The sequence below is a fragment of the Pogona vitticeps genome, chromosome 4, assembly GCF_051106095.1.
Source record: "Pogona vitticeps strain Pit_001003342236 chromosome 4, PviZW2.1, whole genome shotgun sequence".
NCBI lineage: Eukaryota > Metazoa > Chordata > Lepidosauria > Squamata > Agamidae > Pogona > Pogona vitticeps.
In genome coordinates, this window is record NC_135786.1 from 64,764,975 (window position 1) to 64,781,039 (window position 16,065).

The following is a 16,065-nucleotide window of genomic DNA, read 5'->3' on the forward strand; positions in this document are numbered from 1 at the left end:
AGTATCAAAGTGCTTAACAGTAAATGTCTAAGTAAAATATCTCACGTAGCCTTTTAGCCTATTACCCCCATGAAAAAAGTTAGTTCCCTAATTGCTCATCCAGCCATATGCCAGTTTGAATTTATGAAGGGAAATCCATCTGTTCTGCCTCTCTGTTGCAGCATGTTGCCTGATGGTTTCTGGGCTATTAATGGTCCTTGGTGTCTTATGCCTGGGATCTGTGCTTCTGTGTCTTGCTTCCCTACATTTATATTTTATATTCATTTGCTTATATTTCCACTCTTACCTGGCACACTTCTCATATGCTTGCAGTTCACTGTCAGGGCAATTTCATGTAACAGGAAAACTCTTACTTATATTTTCTACAGGAAACTGCATTGCTTTTGTCCCCTGCAGACGCCTAAGAAAGCAAGTCATTGTTTATGGTCTGATTTCTTCCCATGCACACCTGCCCATGGAGCAAACTGCTTTGAGAGCAAACTGCTTCCATAGTAATCTCCTTGGTTAAGACTTTGCTAAAACTCTAAACTGGTACTTTACCAGTTTAATGTAACAACAGCATCGTGTTCTAAGAGTGCTTTGCTATGTAAGCAGAATGCCATCTAGTGGGCATTTAATACATTGTTCTACATTGCAACAGTTCACATGACAAAGACCCACCAAGTACTGTATATATTTTCTACATATGGTAACATTTCAATGCTTTCAATGTGTAGGTGACACATCCCAACTTGCACATCTTCTATAGGTAGCATCAGTATGAGGAGTATAACATTGTGCATACAATTTGCATAAGCAGTTGGTGATGATCAGGGAAGGTCTTTCCTGTCTTCTGACAGGCCCTGACTGGTCCGTCTTACAGAGTCAGAAGAGAACTGCAAGAGGTGCCAAAAATAATAAAAATTTACCTCATTACTTGTAAACACCACACACCAATTTAAGCCAACATTTGGAGACTTATTAAATTGATATAGTAATTTTTCTTCTTCAAAAAACTTAAACTAAACCTTTGTTTACGTGTTAAGAGAAGGTGGCAGAATGATGGTGAAACCTCTCTGCATTTATAATATTAACAGGCAATTCCTTTAAAAACATTAAAATTCCTTTTTAAAAGTATTTTGAAGAATTCACCAGTTCCTCTCAAAGGGGTTGTCATGCTGGCTTGTCGTAGCACAAACAAGAATCTTTTAATCTTTAAAGGCCAACAAGTTTTGTGCAGTGTACCGTATTTTTCTGTGTATACGACCCCCCAATGTATAAGATGGCCCCCTAATTTTGACCCTTGCCAGAGGCGGAGGAGCAGTTAATGGGCAACTGCTCCTCCACTTCCATCTGCTGCTGCTGCCGCCTCTGTTGCCTGATCACCTCCTCCATTGTGACTGCTGGGGCTCACCTCCAGCTTATGTTGTCACCACCTTGTCCCCTACCCAAAGGGAGTGCTGGAGGAAGCGATGCTCTCTCAGTCTCCTCCTCTACTCTCATCTCAGCTTCTCCCCAATAAGAGGATCTGGGTGGGATCTCTGTTCTCCACTGCTCTTCCCTCCTTTTTACCTCCCCCATTCCTGCCTCAAATTCCACCCTCTTTTTCATCTCCTTTCCCACCTTTCCTTATGATTTTTAAGATTAATGTCAGCAAGAATAAAGGAGAATTTAAAAAAAATAGTTTAAGGTAGTACATGACTCCAGTGAAATTGAACATAATAAATTCAGACTGTTCTAAGGCCTGTTGGAAATGTTATGAAGAAATTGGGACGTATTATTTATTTATTTATTTATTTATTTATTTATTTATTTATTTATTTATTTATTTATTTATTTATTTATTTATTTATTTATTTATTTATCTACTCGGGGTGGCTTACATCATATGTGGTGGGAGCGTACATTAATTCAGAAATTTGGAAATTGATTTTTAAGGAAATATGCCACCTAGAGTGGTCGCAAGACCAGATGGGCGGGGTATAAATAAAATAAATAAAATAATATATAATAATAAATAATATTTGGAAAAGATGTTGAATGTAATTCTAAAATTGCTTTGCTGTCAATTTTTGATAAGGTAGAACTTGATTATTGCTGAAAGGAATTGATTTTTTGACAATTTGATATTTTTATGACAAGTGCTAGAATATTAATAGCTAGATACTGCAAAGACAAACACGATATTAAATTAGAAGATTGGTATAACGAAGTATGGGACATTGCGTTAAATGACAAATTGACTATTGAACTTAGGATGAAAAGAGGTGAAATAAGTTTAAATATTTTTTTATGCTATTTGGGGTAGATTTATTGAATTCGTATTAGTGAAAGGAAAGGGGAAAGCCTCTAAGGAACAATCAATACAATTTTGGAAAGGAGGTTTGTAATAAAAGAATTGCTCCAAAGGGTCCCGTGGGTATAGGGCTGCACTGTGTTTTAGATTGTATTAGTAAGGATTTTGTATTGTTGTACTTGTTTTGGAAATTAAAAAAATAATTTAAAAGAAGAGACTTGATAATAGAGATAACAATCATGGCTAAAATCATCTGATGTCCTTTGTTTTATCCTCAGGGAAAATTCCTACATCCAAGCTGTCTTTGAACTTTGCTCCTTAGCATTTTCCAGAATGCATTCCATCCTGGGCCAGAGTGATCTGACGTATTGGTTCACTCCTGATGCATATCGTTTTCGAAAGGCTTGCCAAGTGGCCCATCTTCATACAGGTATTTTGCTTTCTTGGGCAGCAGGAGTTACTATAAGGCAGGGGTCCCCAACCCCCAGTCTGTGGCCCAGTGCCTGGCAAGATCAGGCCGCAGAGACAGATCTCCAGCCCCCTGCACACACTCCGCCCATGCATACCCACCCACCTGCACATATGGATGTCCTGCCCATGCTCACAAGCACGCCTTGTCCACCCTTGAGCGTGCCCCACCCACCTGTGAGTGCACCCCGCCCATCCGTACATGTGCGCCCCACCCACCCACAAGCACAGGGGGTGCCCCTGCCCCCATGCACAGACCCCCCCCAACCAGTCTGCAGTTCAAAAAAGGTTGAGAACCACTGCTATAAGGGATGCTAGATTGCTCTCAGCTTCAAAGTGGTGCCTATATGCATTTTAGATTTTTTAAAAAAGAGGCTAGTCACTGAGTTGTAAGTAGTAATTTTGACACCCAGGTCAAGCAGCATGAAACACATGCTTAAATCAAGTTTGTGGTTCTTGATGTAACAATAATATAAGGTGTAACCCTATTCTATAGTCTGGTACCACCAGAGCCTCATTCAAAGGAATCTTTTGCCTTCCCTGTATTATCTATGGCCTACATTGCTCTTCCTTCCCAGTCACTACCACTTCGCTTTCCAGTCCCACTTGCTTTGCTGACAGGCAAGATGGTAGCAGAGGAGCACCATATTGAGCACCAGCAGAACAAACGTGAGAAAGAGGACTTTCGGCAGGCTGTGGTGGAGGACAGCTGGGGCAATATGTGTTTCTGCCAGGGCTGAGAAGCAGAGACATCAAAGCATTTTGTAGCAGTTGCCTTATTCCTTCTCCAAGCCTTATGTATTTTATACACGAATGTGTCTGATGAATGAGTACACATCTCGTCTTTTCAGAAAACCAATTCCATATAAAATAAGGTTTCTGAGCCCAATAACATTAATGATACCTAATTAACGTGTGGCAATTTGCCACCAGCTTTGCAGCAGCTTTGCAGCAGGAAAAGCAAGGGGAGGTTCATTTCTGAGGTGAAGAGGATACAAGAAATGCTTTCCATCTCCATTGGCACTGCCTAGATGTGTTCCTTATAAGGTATGGATCGTTTCCGTTCCTCTGACTCTGCTTTGAAAAAAGCTGCCACATCTATATTTGTAAACCCCATGAATGCCAGACTTAATACAATGGGCACATGGGGTTTGCCACAGTGCCCCACAAGGATCCCTGGACTCTGTTCCACCCCTGGACCACCCTGGAAATGAACCAAGAGCCCAGATTCGGTTATGGTTTCGGCATTGGGCTGAGCCTCTATCCTGAGCATCTCTCATTCACAAAGTGACAACTTGTGATAAGCTGTTGCAATCATCACTTTTCAACACAGATAAGATAATTAAGGAGAGAAAGGAGTCACTGGGAGATGAGGAGGAACTCCAGAAGATCCAGCAGAAGAGGCACTTGGACTTTCTTGACATCCTTCTCTGTGCCAAAGTGAGTACTGGAAGGGAAAATGATAATCCCACTGTCAAATCTATTACATCAGATGGGACTGATTTCTAAACAACATGTTACTGTAGTAGTCCTTTTAAAAAATCGAATAAAAAGAAAAACTGCCTAAAATCCTATTGCTGTGTAGGTTAAAGTGAGTAGCTGGAAAGTACCATCAGTGTAAACAGAATTGCATTATTGCTACACAACAGAGAGTGCCTGCTAGCAAAAGCTGCGCCAAAGGTTACACCATTTGCACCATGCTGCCAATAGGATTTGGGCCACTTTGAGTCAGGTTTTTTCTGTATGTTTGGAAGCTCAAGGTGATACAGAGATATGTAGACCAGCTGTTCTCTGTTTCTTTGGGAAGGAAAAGAACAAAATATAATGGCATGAAAACATTACGTCAGGGCTCCAGAATCTATGCTGATTTCCTTTCAGCTGTAAGGAAAAATGATGACTGATTAATTATTGTTGTTTAATTTAAGTTTCTTCCTGTTCAAGATTTAACATCCTTCTGTTGGGCACAAGAGGCATCCAACAGTGGGTGTCAGGGATGCATCTCCTTAGAGAAGCCATTCCACAAGGGGAAGGAGCCAAACTGTAGTTCCCAATTTCCATTACCGAGACCTAGGAGATGCATGAGTGGACAATTAAGGGCAATCTTCTGTCCCTAGATTTTGAATCACTCCCTTATTTGAGCTTAAAACTCTTTAGCTGTGTACTTTAAACCTTGCACACCAGCCTGACCAAGTAGGACACCCAAATAACCAAAAGTTATTTCAGATGGGAAGCCATTGCGGCCAAGGCACTTTCTTTAGGCACTCTCACCCTTGCCCCCAAGAATCACACTTGAGTAAAATATATAATATTTATTCAAAATGAGTAAAAAGTTATAAAACCAAAGAAATACAAAAAGATACAAATTGTACTGGTTAAATGGCAAGCATCTGAGTATTAAAAAGGCTCCTGCAAGACTTCCCCATAAAACAATAAAATAATTAACTAGCTAATGATTTTACTACTTAGTGAATAGGCTATTCTAAGTCACCCTGGCTAAGCTTCCCAATCAATCAATAAAGGCTGTAAACCTGTCATCCATCTTCTCTCCTCCTTCAAATTACAGGGGTACACACACACATGCACTTTTCTTAACCCTCTTTTCTATAACTTAAATCAAAGTCTCTGCTTCGTGATGGTATCCAATCAGCACACAGTCCTTTATTTGTAAGTCCATGCCCATCTTGTAACTTTCCACAGCTCCCGTCCTCTCGTTCCCAGGCTGGTAGGCCATTAAGCAAGGAATGTTATATTTTATGATATGGCCTTGATGCTCTTCCACAACAACATATAGGCTTCTGGCCAAGATGAAACACCTGCAAGTCTGGGAAATAAGTACTACAAAACCCATATCCTCACAGTGGGTCATTTCTTTCCATTGTTTGGAAAGTGGGAAAGGAATTATGTAATTGTACTTTTTGCTCCATCTTCGTGTAAGCTCCTTCTCTTCAATCTACTCTTCTTTACTTGGCCAGGGAGACAGTTTTACTTCTCCTTTTTTTCCTCTTTGGCTCAGACCCTCCTATTGTCTCTCAAGCTTGTACTTTTTACCTGTGAGACTAACTATCCTTCTTTTCATTTTATCTTTTTACCTTAAAAAATATTTATTTATTTATTTATTTATTTATTTATTTATTTATTTATTTATTTATTTATTTATTTATTTGATTTTTACCCTGCCCCTCTAGACCATGTCTACTCGGGGCGGCTTACAAAATAAAACAAAACAGTATAAAAATATATAAAATCATAAAATTACATATTTCAATTTAAAACAATTAATTTAAAGAGAGGATTACCAAGATGGAATAGCCCAAAAAAAAAGAGAGAGAAAGAGAGAGAAAGACTTAATTGACTGGAGGGAAGGCCTTCTTGAATAACCAAGTTTTTAACTGGCTTTTAAAAACACCCAGCGAGGGTGCCAGCCGAATTTCTGTTGGGAGGGCATTCCACAGCCGAGGGGCCACCGCTGAGAAGGCCCGGTTTCTTGTGTTTTCCTTCCGGGCCTCTCTCGGCGTCAGACCCCTCAGCCGCCCCTGCTGGCTATATTGGGTGATCTGGGTAGATCTGGGTGGGAGAAGACGATCTGCCAAATCTGAGGTCCCAAACCGTTTAGGGCTTTATAAGTGATCATTAGCACTTTGAAGTCAATGCGGAAATGGATGGGCAACCAATGCAAAGCAGCCAGGCAAATTACCTTGCCTTTTACTCCATCTTTTTGGTGATCTTCTTTCCTCTTTGCTTTCTCTTCTGCCAGGAGCAGAAGATTTTTTTTTCTTATTTGGCACTCAGAGATGTCCAGTTCCTCTAGAAAAGTGGCTAGCTTCACTACTGATACATCTGTGGAGTTAAGATATTTGCCCCTGCCTCTTTCCTCTGGTCCGAACTCTTGATCAGTCCTATTATTTCCTAAGCACGTTAGTGTCTTTCGACTATGTGCTTAGCCATGAAATGACACTGAGGAAGAGCAGCCTGCAAGAGGATAGATTGTGCAAAATACAAAGACATATGCTCCCTGCCTGCCATTCAACAGGAAGAATCAATGCTCTCTTATCTCTGCATGCCAAACATGGGGGAACCTTCACCGTAAATATCAATGTCATATTCAGTGCCAAGGAAACCCACATTTTGTGGAAATCACTAGTGTGGTTCATGAAATGCTGCGGTCACTTGCTTCATCACAATCATGTCATTTAAAAAAAGAGAGAAACACACATTTTTAAATAAAATCCAACAACTAGTGAAGTTTTTCTTTGTTTAGGATGAAAATGGTGTCAGACTGTCAGATGAAGATGTACGTGCTGAGGTAGACACTTTCATGTTTGAAGGCCACGATACCACAGCCAGTGGGATCTCCTGGCTGTTCTATTGCCTTGCACAGAACCCAGAACATCAGCAGAAATGTAGGGAGGAGATAAGGTCCATTCTGGGGGACCGTGACACGATTCACTGGTGAGCTTTTACGTTTCATTGTTCAGGGTCTACAGCACGGTACCCGAGGGCGTCAGTGTTTCTAAGGAAGTCTTCCTTTATACCTTCCAGGTTTCTCCTTGAGGTCTGCGCTAATGGGCTAGTTTTCATATGTAATTTTTCATTTTTAAAAACATTTTAACATACGGTTCTGTGTAATGTAAAGATTGCCAGAAAGGGTTTTCAATCACTGAAAAACGTGAGTTTTTAAACTAGAGAAAGCCTCCTTTTGCCCTCTAGTGGACATAGTTTAAAAAAAGAAAAGGAAAAACAGGGTGCAAGAGGGAATGTTTTTGGAGTTCCAAGAGCACCAGGAGGCCTTAGGATTGAGCTGTCTGAGGAGCCTGCAGCATGATATCTGCACAAATTTTATTAATTGTTTAGTCACCAGTAAGCATAGAACTGAATGAAACAGTTACTTATTTCCTTATTATTTCCTCAGGGATGATCTTAGCAACATGACCTATTGCACATTATGCATTAAAGAGAGTCTCCGCCTCTACCCTCCAGTTCCGGGAATTTCTCGAGAACTTAGCAAACCTATTACATTTTTTGATGGACGGACTTTACCTGAAGGTTTGCATCATTTCATTCTGTTCCAACAGTCAGATGTTGCTCTTAAAAAGGAATTTTATTTGGTTTAAAAAGGTAAAGGTAAAGGTTCCCCTTGACAATTTTTGTCCAGTCGTGTTCGACTCTAGCGGGCGGTGCTCATCCCCGTTTCCAAGCCATAGAGCCAGCGTTTTGTCCGAAGACAATCTTCCGTGGTCACATGGCCAGTGCGACTTAGACACAGAATGCTGTTACCTTCCCACCAAAGTGGTCCCTATTTATCTACTCGCATTTGCATGCTTTCGAACCGCTAGGTTGGCAGGAGCTGGGACAAACGATGGGCACTCACTCCGTCGCGTGGATTCGATCTTACGACTGCTTGGTCTTCTGACCCTGCAGCACAGGCTTCTGCGGTTTAGCCCACAGCGCCACCACGTCCCTTATTTGGTTTATCAGCTGGTTAATATATTTAATTTTTTAAAAAATGATTATGGTGTCTTACCAATCAGTTCTACAATACCCAGGTATAGCTTACTAACAATATTTTAAACCATCAGCACCTAAAACAATTTGCACTTGGTAACCAGTTTAAATTCTGTCATGGTTGTTGTCAACATCCCAGGGCATCTCTGCACAACCTAACTCTTCTTCCATTTTGATTGCTTCCCAGGTTCTTGGGTTGGGATAAGCATTCGTAACGTACATAAGAACCCCAGCATCTGGAATGATCCAGAGGTATGTTTTCTGCTCTTTCTTAAGACAGTGGTTCCCAACCTTGAGTAACCCATGTATTCTTGGACTGCAGCACCCAGAAACCTCAGCCAGCACTGCTGATGGGGAAGGCTTCTGGGAACTGCAGTCCAAGAATACCCAGGTTACTCGTGGTTGAGAATCACTGTCTTAAGGCAATGATCTTCTCTCTTGGCAAAGTCCTTGCTGGTCACCATTTCCTCTGCAAAAATAGCCTTCTGGGCTACACAGCTGTGAGGTTATCTTTAAATGCCATCTAGCTTATTGAAGGCACCAGCTTCAGCACAACCGAGATCTTTTCAAACCACAATTCTTAGAATTCTTCAGCCAGCATTACCATGGTGCTGGATTCTGGGAAATCTATATGCTATCAGCTGTACATTGTGTAGCTGCCACAAAATAGATCACCCTCGACCTCCCAACAGAGGGAAAACATAAGGGGAAAAATCATAATGTAGACACCCCCTAACTCAGGGCACAGTTACACTTAAAAAGCCCATCTGTTTTGAATTGAGTTTAGCATGAAATTGAAATCAATTTAAAAAAAAATTCCAATTACACAATGCACACGGAAGTGTGTGTGTTTTTGTTGGAAAGTGAGGTATTTTATTCAGCTGTGAGAGGGCTGTTTATTTTAAATTGCTTTTGAAATCACTTTATTTTGAATCATTTGAACATATTTGAACATTCCTGTTGGTGTAAATTGTGTCTGTAGAATTTGTCAGGTAATGGATGCCAATATCATGGGCTTCAGGCCATGGGGAAACCTTGCAGTACAATCTGTTATATATTTTTTTCCATCTGTAATACTGATTTAGCAGTATCCTTCTTTGAAAGAAAAAAAAACTAAACTATATTTAAAATAACACTACCACAGCAGCGCTGAATGGCTGTGAGAGACAGCCAGTGCAATGGCAGGCAGGTGCAAGACAAAGCCTCTAATGCAACAAGTCTACAAATCTGTATAGTCCCCTTGACTGATATATAACACAGTTTAAAAAACTAATTAAATGTCTTCCCAAAAGGATGCATACACTGACCCAAAAACCACATGACTGCCACATGACTTTAAACTGATTTCAATATTCCCAGTCCCAATCCTCATTCATTTTCATAGTGTAATTGCACCCTCAGTTCTATTTAACCATGTGACATGTGAGAGATATTTGTGGAAAAATGGATCTTGGGGCACCCTGAGAGGAGGGCACCCGAGCTAGATCAGCTGTAAAAGTTACACAAGTTACACAGAGATATTATAAGAAACCGGAAAACCGGAAAAACAGCTCTGTGTGCCATATCAAAGGAAAAGAAGCTCCCTTGAAGTGTGAAAATGCCAAGCCACTTTTTTTGCACCTTCAAGGCGGCTTTTCCAGTCAACAGTCAGGGCCGTGTACTTCAAAGCTCTTCCTTGAAGCTATGCGTGTTGCCAAGTTCTGACACCAAATGAAACTCCTGCAGAAGGGAGAAGCAAGCCCCCATGACAGAGACCTCTGAAGTAACCAGCTGAGAGAGAAGAAGAAGAAGGAATTTGAGGGATGGAGACAAAGGAAAGAGGTGATCTCACTCCTCTTTAAGAGAGAGAGAGAGAAAGGTACCCAGGAAATGGAGTGGAACCAACTCTTGACTCTCACACATAAGCGCAGTGCCTGGCATGAATGGATTTGTGCCTGTTAAGACCTTAGCAGAATAGCAGCATTGCTTAGCCCATAGATTGTCTGTAACCTGATTTTTATGTCTTGCCTAAAACCTTAAACCATACCCTTTGAAGCGTAACTACCCATTTACCCTTTTGTCTTTGCTTTCACTTTTTAATGAAGCTTTTGCTTTTAGAAAAAGATCCCTGGTGTGAGGAATCTATTCTTGCAGAAGCTACACGGTTTAATTTAGTCCAGCCAAGCCAAGCCATTCGACTACCCTACCGGTGTAAACTGATTCCTTCGCGAATGTACAAACTGCTGGGGATTTACATCCAAGTAATTAAAGCATATAATCCAGGGGACTGGTGGCAGAATTTGGCAAACAGTGAAAAAGGAGAATGCTGCACTAGGGGACAAAAGGAGCTGGCTAATGTGTCCCCTCTCTGGTGGTGCATAAAGGCTCAGATATGCACCCAAGGGTCACATATCACCACAAGAGTTTAAAGACCTGAGATTGGAACCTTAGTAGTTTTCCCTACTAGGTAATTTCATTTAGCATTTATCAGCTCAAACTTCTAATCCATTGATGTTAACGTTAGGAGGGGGGGTAAAATTAACAGGTTAAGCCCCCGCTACGTTAGTTGTTAAGATTTGTGCCGGAAACCATAGTCTTGCTGAAAAAAAAATGGTATATAATATTTTGGTTGACTCCGTTGCTTGGAAGTGTTACTTTGTTGTGCTTGGCATCTAATAGGGATACCCAATGGTTCTCAGATCCGGTTCATGTTTGAATAAAGGCAGACAGATTGATGCTAGTACAGCCTGAGCCCTTTTGGAGATGCTCCACCCTGATTCTTTTCTGAGTTTCTATGAATATTTCTGAGTTTTTAGTTATCCAACCTGCTTCCTGTGAACAGAGAAATACAACGACAAGACCAGGCTATAGAATGAATGGGATAGGCAGGAAAGAAGAGGGAATGGCCACTGGTGGTCTGTAGGGGTGGATGTTCTGTTTTGTTTTTGCCCTTCTTTTTTCCATGTACCCAAAGAAAGCCCTAATCAGCTTTCAAAGATTTTGTACCACCTTCTTAAATAACTGGCCCCACAAAAGTAGCACAAATATATATATTTATGTCTACATACAGCTATACACACTTCAGTAGCAGTTGCCAAATAGGTTTGTTAAAAATAACAAAATGGAATCCTTTTGTCCTAGGTGTTTGACCCTCAGAGGTTTTCTCCAGAGAATATATCCAACAAAAACTCACATGCATTCCTGCCTTTCTCTGCTGGCCCAAGGTGAGATTTAGAATGCAAACTAGAATTTTGATTGCTCCAGGATTTCTTTGTCTAGCTATGAAATCTAGCTATCATGCGCAGCTCATTCCAAGGCAAAACTAAGGCATGGCTGATGTGTGTGGACATTTTTCTGAAACTGATGAAGTCAGATCTCCTCTTCATATTTGTCTCAAATATCGACACAAGCCAAAACAGGTAATGATGAGCCGATAGTTCTTTCAGATGAACAGTGATCTCTCAAAGCTTGTGGTGTTATATGAGGGGGGCAAAATTTCCTGAAGATTTTGGACCCTAATTTATCTTGGTGATAACAACAGAACCCCACCCACCCTTTCCCTTTTCTAAAAACTGGGGGGAAAATTGCAGTCCCTTTGAAAAAGTGTCAGAATGTGCCTCTTTCCATCTCTGCCTATCGCTGCAATGGCAAAAATGCCAGAGTATTTACATCCAATATTAAAAACACACTCTCCCTTCTCTTGTTTGTAGGATACCTTAGTGGAATGCATTTTAAGAATTCCAAATGTACTTAAGAGAATGAAACATTTGGTCAAGTTCTGCCCCTGCCCCTCCCCCCAAAAAGTATGTTTAAGAATGGTTTTCAAGCTTTCTGCTTTGGAAAGAAATGTTGGAGAATGATAGAAGCATCTTCTGGGAGCAGAAGAGGGGTAATCTAAAAAGCAGGAGTGTCTGTATGCAAAGCTGTATAAGAATCAGACTCATACCAGCATGACAAAAGGAGTGAGAGTTGTGGGATTGTTCTATGTTTTGAACAAGAGCAAGTCAAACTCTAAATATTTATGTTTCCACATATTTCCATGTAGTCTGACTTTTGGCACAAAATAATCAAATACTAATTCACTGATCATTCTGCCAAAAATAAATTCCTAGTTCAATAATATTCTGTGGTTGACCAGACCAGATGGGCAGGATATAAATAAAATAAATAAAATAAATAAAATAAATAAATATTAATGTTAGGCAAAATATTGGAAGTCTCATAAATCTCTATTAAGAACAGTTCAGGATTTAGAAAAGGAATTTCTAACCAGGAGATAAATAACTCTACGGTGTTATCATTCACATGAGGAAATACTAAATATATTATTCTTTTAAGAATAAAAACAGTGGTCAGTATCTCATTGAACTTTTGCTGAATGGAAGGTCTCATCATCATATTAATGACAGGTTGTGCCACTTATACAAACGTTGCTATTGGGCAAGTCAAAGATGGGTTTTCATTATGGAGATCATTGCATGCACAAAGTGACACAAATCACATATGACTATGCTGGCAGAAAGTTCTGCCCTTGGGAAGTTCAATGGGAGACATTAATTGTGGAAATATCTATGGCAAAATAAAAATTAGTGTCAGTAAATTATCATGTTTTGAAGATACTTTAAATACTACATGGCAGCTGATTTAGAGATCAGGATAATGTTCCTAAACAGCATCAACAATATTGTGCTAAAAGTATAAAAAGTTTGTTTATTTGTTTATATTTATTTATTTATTGTTACCCCACCTTACCCCTTTAAAAGGACCCGAGGGGGCTTACATCATTAAAAGACAAAACTGCTGGATTAAAATAAAATATTTAAAGCTAAAAACAATAAATATACAAATACTAACAAGCATCAGACAAATACTACTCTGAGAAATGGTAAGCACAAGCAATAGTAAAAACACATTCAAATCAGAAAGGCATGACAGTCTATTTAAAAATCCACTCTGGCAGCTGGTCACTGAGGGAAAGCTTGCCTGAAGAATTACCCCTGAAGAATTGCCGAGGGGTAATGGCATGTTACAGTTTCTGTTGCTGTTCTTAAGAGATGTTCAGAAAGTTTAAAAGATCGAGAAACTAAGTTTTTGTTGCCCATCTTTTTGTTCTTTCAGGAACTGCATCGGGCAGCAGTTTGCCATGAATGAGATGAAAGTGGCCCTTGCCTTGACCTTATTTCGATTTGAACTTTTGCCTGATTCTTCAAAGCCCCCACCCATTCCCATCCCACAGATTGTCATGCGTTCTGAGAATGGGATATACCTTTGTTTGAAGAAACTGATGTGAATCAAACTGTCTGATGGAAAAAGGAAGAACTTCATATACTGTACTGTGTGATGTGATTGGTTTGGTTCCTCAATAAAATGATCTGAGAACAAATATTTTTTGTTATAGAATGATAGTATGCAAGGAATGCTTTGGGAGTAGCTTTGTTGGAGCATTTAAAATGAAGTGGGGGAGGACAGCTGAACAATCAAACAATCTGAAATCAAGACCTCTATGCTCTCTTTCCTCTGTTTACCCTTGTTTTTTCTGTGTTTTTCATTTATCTCAACATTCCTTTCATAGTTTCTGATACAGGAACAAGGTACCCACAAGTAGGTACATTTGTACAGAAATGTAATTCTAACTGGCATGACTGTGGAATAGGTAGCTAAGTGCCAAGCTTCAGCCAGAAGTGACCCTCCCATGAGGCAGATTGAGGTTACCACCTAAGGTAGCAGATGCAGAGCATTGAAGCAGAGATCTGTCCACTGAACAGGTTGATAGACCTGCTGGGGTACTAAGTAGTAGCCTGAAGGCAAGGCCAAGAGAAGCTTTAGAGTCCAATGCAATAGAGAAGCAAAGAAGTCCAAAGGTCCAGGCAGTTAAGGACCAAGACCACCAAAGTTTTCAGCATGCAATACTAGGTTTCAGAAAAAGGAGTGGTCAAAGATACTCCTAGGAGGTTTCTTAGAGAAGCTTGATCCAAAGGAAAGCTAGATAGGCAAGATATGTTGAGTCAAAAGCTAACTAGAGATGTTGTTCCAGCAGCTCTTCCAGCCTCAAAATTAAGCAACATGGCATCACCCCAATGAAGAGTCAGTTGCAGCTCACGGAAGTATTCTGGCAGAAGTCCTCTTTGTGAAGAAAATGGCTATACCTGAAAAGCCCTTTATGCATGTGGGTTTTTTTGGGGGGGCAGATGGGGACCTTTCCTGAGTGTGAAAACTCTGGCACCTCTTCAAGCATTGTTTACTCAGGGGGACTCTGCAGTCATTCCATCTTTGCGTGCTCCTTAAAGAGGTTGAATTGGGTGACCAGCTTTCAAGTCCTCCAGGATTCTTATACAGCTTCAGCATTAGAAAATGTGGGATGAAGTGGAGTAGAGTGGAAGAAAGTAGTAAATAAACAAACAAACAACAACAACATGGTAAGTGTAGAATATGAAATTAGACTGAATTCCAGAGGCTGCAAGTTTGAAGAATCAGTTGTCTTTCTCCATCTCTGTGAGAAAGGACTTGCAAACACAGAGAAAACAGCTTGTTGCCTTTATTTGAAGCACGTGGCCTCTGTGTTGGCTTGGGCAGAAACACTGGGGAACATGGCATCCTAGTATCAGTAAAGCTGCCAGATGATGCTCAAACATGCTCTTTTCTAATGCTTAAGATACAATTACAAAGGCTGTATTTGCAACCAACAATGCAAGAGTATTTCCCCCTCTGTGGAAAAAAGAAATTAAAGTGGTAATTTTAGTGTAGAAATCACCAGGTACAAAAGAATGAAGACCATCCTTCCTTTGCTGGATATCGACTTCTGCAATGGAGCGGTGTGTGTAGTGTACCTTGAAACTCAGTCTGTTCCTTTTCTCTCCTTCTGAATGATAATACCACACTGCTTGTGTGCCTAAAACACTTCAAGAAGGAGATGTGGATGCAACAAAAGGGTTCGGTTAATAGTTGGGTACTATAGCTGCTGACAGGCAAAACTAGAAGGTAAGATACCACGTTATCCATAGTGTGTGATCTTGTGCTTGTAGTGCATGCAAATACTTGTAAATGTGGATCAAAAACCACAATAGAATGGAAGCATACACTATGGATAATGTTTTAATCTTTGGCACATAGTTTACTATTAATCTATATTTGCCTCAATTGAACATTGGTTGAGAGGGAGTCAGATGCTGATCCTATAAATACTTCTTAGTGTATTTAGTGCGGTGGGTACCCACTACATCATATTATATCACCGGTGAATTGTAGCTCTGTTTGCCTTTCTGTGTACCCCTCCTCTTTGTTTTGGTTGCTTATTCACAACTGGTTTGAGGAATGGTTGACGGGCTGCACCCAAGGAGTGCAAGCCGATGGTTCCTTGTCATCCTGAAGAGAAAGGATTAGTGGGGCGCCATAGAGTTTTGTCCTGGCCCAGTGTTGTTCAACATCTATTAAAATGACTTGGATGAGACTGGGGAACTCATCAAATATGCAGATTAAACTGGGAGAGGTAACTAGTACTTCAAAAATAAGAATCAGAATTCAAGATGACATACATAGATTAGAAAACTCAGCCAAAAAAATAAAATAACATGGACACACAAACACAACCAAAGGAAAAGCAAATGCAAAAGCAAGCAAACCACAGTGAGTTTCAAGAGGGGAAACATTAAGTTCTACAATCAGTCAGGAAGAAATAGATGCACAGACATAAGATGGAAAGCAGCTGATTTAGCACTACTACTACTACTACTACTTATTTAACTAACTAACTAACTAACTAACTAACTAACTAACTAACTAACTAACTAACTAACTAACTAACTAACTAACTAACTAACTAACTAACTAACTAACTAACTAAC

At 40.2% G+C, this 16,065-nt stretch overlaps 1 protein-coding gene across 2 annotated transcripts in view; it reads left to right on the forward strand.

Annotated features, from left to right (window-relative positions):
- Positions 1 to 13,607, forward strand: part of LOC110086555 (cytochrome P450 4B1) — a 33,063-nt gene extending 19,456 nt beyond the window's left edge. The window contains exons 6-12 of one of the 2 annotated variants that reach the window (XR_013544902.1): positions 2,554 to 2,705; positions 4,077 to 4,183; positions 7,002 to 7,192; positions 7,653 to 7,786; positions 8,433 to 8,497; positions 11,366 to 11,643; positions 13,343 to 13,607. Coding sequence is in view for 1 of the 2 variants with exons in the window: in XM_020807528.3 (XP_020663187.3) it covers positions 2,554 to 2,705; positions 4,077 to 4,183; positions 7,002 to 7,192; positions 7,653 to 7,786; positions 8,433 to 8,497; positions 11,366 to 11,448; positions 13,343 to 13,514 (904 nt within the window). In the remaining variant the exon portion in view is untranslated. The remainder of the gene's footprint in view (positions 1 to 2,553; positions 2,706 to 4,076; positions 4,184 to 7,001; positions 7,193 to 7,652; positions 7,787 to 8,432; positions 8,498 to 11,365; positions 11,644 to 13,342) is intronic. The other variant, XM_020807528.3, reaches the window with a different exon arrangement.
- Positions 13,608 to 16,065: the final 2,458 nt, after the last annotated feature.